A 5,192-nucleotide genomic window follows, 5' to 3' on the forward strand; every position below is an offset into this window, starting at 1 on the left:
ACTGCTGCGGTGTGTCGTGGACTATTTTGTCTGGGATTTTCTTCGGGAGGCGTTGTTGCAAACGCTGTTCCCATAACCCCTACTCCAGCCATTGCCATATTGAACAATGGTTCTCTCGGGTCCCCAGGAGGTGGTCTGGACGCCAAGATGTATGCTTGTGTTGCCATGTAACCTGCCTCTGGCGTTTTCGGGATGATATTTCCTCTTTCGTCGATCGACATAAAGGACATGTCGAGATTTTGGATTATGTTTCCTCTTTCTGCTTCAGGTATGTTTTGCAGTCGAGACATTGCTCTCCTCCGAGCTTCTCTGTGACTATCTCCTGTATTTCCTGAAAGGCGACTTAAATCTGCCCGGCGTCTGCTTGATGCAGAAGCTGCTTCTTTTCTCCTATTCAAGGATGCTGTCTGTTTTTCCAACTCTCTGCTTACTCGAGCAAGTCTATATTGATATGCTTGAAGTTCTTGTGCAGTAGCGGTGTTGGTCATGGGTTCTGAACCATCCATGGCTTTCGCGGCCCTATCCCACGCACTTTGCGGGAGCTGTACTCTTGCGCGAGTTGTGGTTCCAGGATATTTGGTGCCTAGACCATGTCTGAGATCAGCGGGATCGACGTATGGATTTCCCAATTCGTCGAAAGCCTCTGATGTTGGCGGGTCTGATGTGCCTGCCCCTTCTACCACATAGATCTGATGATATTTTGTGCATTGATTTTTGTCGGGACTGGTGACACCATCATATAGAGTGGTGAAGACCTTTCCGATGGCAGCAGACTTGTCGATGAAGTTGAAGCTGTCGACGCTGTCGGAGTCGCTGCTTATAAAGGAGTCCGCAGATGACTCGAAGGATGTGTTGCTGAAGATCTTGGCGAGCTTTCCGCTTGCCTTGTTGTCGACGAAGTATGTCGACGAAAACTCCTCGTCAGTCGACGAAAAGTTGGAGTCGACCGCTGAAAATTCCGACGAGATCGGAACTTCGAGACGGTAGGATCCTTCCTTGTTGACGCCAAATCGGAATTCTCCGAACGTCATGACGATGGGCTCCTCCAGATAGGCACATGCATCCATACGGGAGGGCGGGTGAGGAATAAAATTGAATAGATCAGTTTTTCCCTTGTTACCTCGATCCATCGCGTTGCTTGCTGTTGATGAAGTCGAAGATCTTGAACGTGCCATCGAGATCAGATCCTTGCTGTTGATGAATTGACAAAGGATTAACTTGTCAATGCCTACAGATTGTAGACTAGGGTTTTGCTAGAAGTAGAGGGCAAGTAGATCTCGAAGGTTTAGGCGAAAAGTACTCGGCGATTATGAAAACTAGGGTTATGTTGACAGTAGATTCGATCCTTTCTTTGTCCCTCGACTCCCCCTTATATAGGAGGTGGAGCCGAGGGTTTCGTATCGTACAAGTTACAGAGTTCGGGACGGTTTCTAACTCGTCCCGCCAGATTACAAATAATACTTCCTATTACAACTCTAGCTTTCCTTAATACATCTTGGGCTCCCGAATCTTCTTATTCTTCGGATAGTGGGCCTTCAGTAAATCCCAGGTACTATCTATGGCAGGCCCATTTGGGGTGCCTATGTCACTTGGTGACTAGGCTGATGCCTTGCCTTGCTGTTGCTGCCTAGCACACTTGGGCTGTGTGCTCTCATATGCTGAAACTTGAGCCCCTATGTGTGCTCAGGTTTGGTCTGCTGCTGCCCTTATCTTGTGCTGTCCATGGTTTTGGAACAGCACAAGTGTGCATGACACTTGGTTCTGTCCAAACTGAATATTTGTCTAACACTCACATTCTGGCTAGTGTAAATGTTGCATTTTGCAGGTTTTTGAAGATGGACATGGCCATGAAGAAATACTTCAAGTCACAAAGCCTAGATTTTAGTTTAGAAACTAAATTGTAATCTTTATTTTTATTTCTGTTTATTATTCCTCAATTCTTGTATCAAGAATTTTGTACAGAAAATGTAATTTGTGTTGTGTTATCAATAAAGCTCAAGTTTTTGTTTATGAGCTTTTGCATTATGTAATGTATATATTCTTGATTAAATATTGTATTTGATACTCACTTTGAAATCCAAAATGATTTGGATATTATCTTGTGTTTGAATTATAAATTCATATTAATATTGTGTAGTGCTTATTGTTTAATGTATTAACACTTGTCAAATGAACTCAATTCCCCCAAATCAACAAGATACAAAAGAGATCATGTCGAAATTTCCCTAACTCACATTGCCTAACCCTAAGTGCAAAATGAGAGAGAACCTCGATCCCTCTTAGGTTTAGTTGCAATAAGGCGCGAAAATTTCCCCCGTTTTGCGATGAAATGCACATCCCATTTCTAAATCTACCCTTCGTTGTTCCTATGTTCTGGGTTATTACATGCGTCCTCTCTAAGCCTCCCCGGACACCATCTTCTTATCCGTCGCAGGCGAGCCTACCCCTGCACCCATAAGTCAATTTTTTTGTCGGTGCCTCACTCCATACGAGATGTCGTGTTCTCCACCGTGGCTCATTGGTGGTTAGTGCAATGTTGCCAACACCTTCTAAGGTGGGTGCTGGTGGTGACGAGCGAAGAGGCTATGATGCTGGCGTGAGGAGAAAAAGAAATGGATGATAAAGAGGGAGAAGGAAAACCAAAATAAGGTGGGTGATATAGGTGAGGCCTACCAGGTGTGACCGCGTGTCGCACTTTGAGCATAGACACGGTCACCTCAAATTGAGTTGGTTCGATTTTAGAAAATAAAATCTACAGTTTCTGTCGATGAAATGTCTCATTTCATGGTTACCGGCATCGTGGAGTTTGTATTTTGCTCGTCTGATATACTTTTGAGACACCGTTTGACAAGACAACCCATAGCGTTCGCATTTTCTTCCAAGTAATGTATGAAGACCGTAAGATACGGAGCTAAATAATATTCCAAAAAGGAAAGGGGAGAAAGAGAAAAGGATCCGGTCTAAAACCTCGGTTTCTCCCATTAATCCCCATGGATGCCCTCTCCAGCCGCGGCGGCGGCGAACGGCTCCTCCCAATGGACGCTCTCTCCGGCCACAGCGCAGCTCCGCCTCAGCCGCTCCCGCTTCCGCCTGACGACCTCCTCCTGGAGATCCTCCTGCGCCTCCCGCCGGAGCCAATCTACCTCCTCCGCGCCACCCTCGTCTCCAAGCACTGGCGCTGCTTCGTCCACGACGCCCACTTCCTCCGCCGCTTCCGCGCGTTCCACGGGGCGCCGCCCGTGCTCGGCTTCCTCAACAGCCAGGCGGGGCCTCCCCTCTTCGTGCCCACTTCCGGCGCCTTCTCGCCCCCCTCCACGATGACCACCGGCGCCTGGTGGCCTTTAGACTGCCGCCACGGCCGCGCCCTCCTGCTACGCTCTTCAAAGCTCATTGTCTGGGACCTAATGTCCGGCGAGAAGCGCTGCCTGCCGCTGCCGCCCACGACCTTCCACGACAACGCTGGCCGATTCTTCAACGGCGCGGTTCTTCGCGCGACCGGCAACGACAACGACGACCACATCGGCTGCCGTTCGTGCCCGTTCCTCGTGGCCTTCGCGCTCACCCACGACAACCTCGCCTCTGTCTGCGTCTACTCCTCTGAGACCGGCGTCTGGGGCGACGCCGCCTCTGTCGCCACGGAAGAAGACATCGAGACGTACCCGACGGCTCTGGTTGAAAACACGCTCTACTGGCAGCTCACCGGCGGTTGCATTCTAGAATTCGATCTGGATAAGCATAGCTTGGATGTGATCGAGCTTCCAGCGGACCTGTTCGCCAGCTACGAAGGCCAGATTCTCCTCATGCCGGCAGAGGATGGAGGCATTGGCTTTGCAGGAGTCAAAGATGATCTCAGTCTCCATCTGTTCTCAAGGGTGGCTAGCGTCGTCGACGGCACGCTACAATGGACACTTCGCAGGTCCATTGATCTGGAAAAGTTTATTCCGCCAGATTTGGTGGATAGATGTAAGCGTCATACATTTCCTCCCGTGGAGGCAATTGGCTTTGCTGAAGACGCTGATGTGATTTTCATTCACGCTGACATTTGCGTCTACATGCTCCATCTCAAGTCTATGCAGTTTGATGAGGTGCCGGAGAAAGGAAGCTATAGCAGCATTTTTCCCTACTCAAGCTTCTACACCGCGGTACTGCCATGTCTTCTATCATGAAGGAATGAGAAAATTTATCTATGTATGAGGCAACGCTGAATGAACATTGATATTTAAATTGCATGATTTACCTTGCCTGCTGAATTTACTCATCTTATGTTTATGCGTGGACTCATCGATCGTATGCTGTTTTGGATGCTGTAAAGCTCAACTCTGAAACTGAGAGCCATACTGCAAACTGCATATATCTTCTACACAATTTCAAGTACGCAAACCATAGTTCATTACAGATTATAAATTCTTGGTGACTAACTTCTTATCCAAAGATGAACATTCTTGATGCAAAATCTCAAATTCTTGTATCACACATCCTGCTGGATGATTCTATTTCCCCAACAGTATGCATGCACATTTATGTTATTTTTTAATCCCTCGTTTGCCAATTTTCAAACAAATAATTCCTGCAAACCATGATACAGGTAAAAATCTACTCCTTCCGTCCAATAATATAAGATGTTATGACAACCAATGTACCCTTTCTGTGCTTGTAGCATAATTAGTTATGTAGGACCTTCTAATGTGAAATAATACAGTGACACTCAAAATTAACAAATTGGGTAGTCAGTGTTAAACTTTCGTTCCTTTCAATTTTAAGCTATGTGGCTCTCATGTTTGCACGGTGACTTGTCAATCAATTTTGTTTAGGGAAAAAGAATGAATACATTTTTTTCTGGTATTCTATATTCGATTGTTGCCTTGTGCACGTAAAACTTAATACAAATGTACGCCCTATTTTTTTACTAGATGTGCCATTGGCTTCTTGTCTCCTTCTAATGGAGAATATATGAAGTGGAGAATATATGAAATGGTTGTGCAATCGTTTCTGCTGCTAGTAAACTTTGTTGATTGAATAGGTGGGGAAACATTAAATTTTGTGTTCTGATTGATAATTTTGCTGATGCATACTTGTTTTCAAAGCAATGGATTAATGTTCCACGCTGTATTAAAGAATTTTTCCGTGAGCTATGCAGAAGATAGTTTGAACCATAAGCAATATAGATCATTTGATTTTTTTTTTGGATTATC

General features: G+C 45.9%; 1 protein-coding gene across 1 annotated transcript; it reads left to right on the forward strand.

Moving 5' to 3' along the window:
- The first annotated feature begins 2,990 nt into the window (after window positions 1–2,990).
- Window positions 2,991–4,166, forward strand: LOC127303311 (F-box protein At5g03970-like). The gene has a single exon (XM_051334056.1). It carries the CDS (start codon window positions 2,991–2,993, stop codon window positions 4,164–4,166), a length of 1,176 nt encoding a protein of 391 aa, XP_051190016.1.
- Window positions 4,167–5,192: the final 1,026 nt, after the last annotated feature.

The sequence above is a fragment of the Lolium perenne genome, chromosome 5 (assembly GCF_019359855.2).
Source record: "Lolium perenne isolate Kyuss_39 chromosome 5, Kyuss_2.0, whole genome shotgun sequence".
NCBI classification, from domain to species: Eukaryota; Viridiplantae; Streptophyta; class Magnoliopsida; order Poales; family Poaceae; genus Lolium; species Lolium perenne.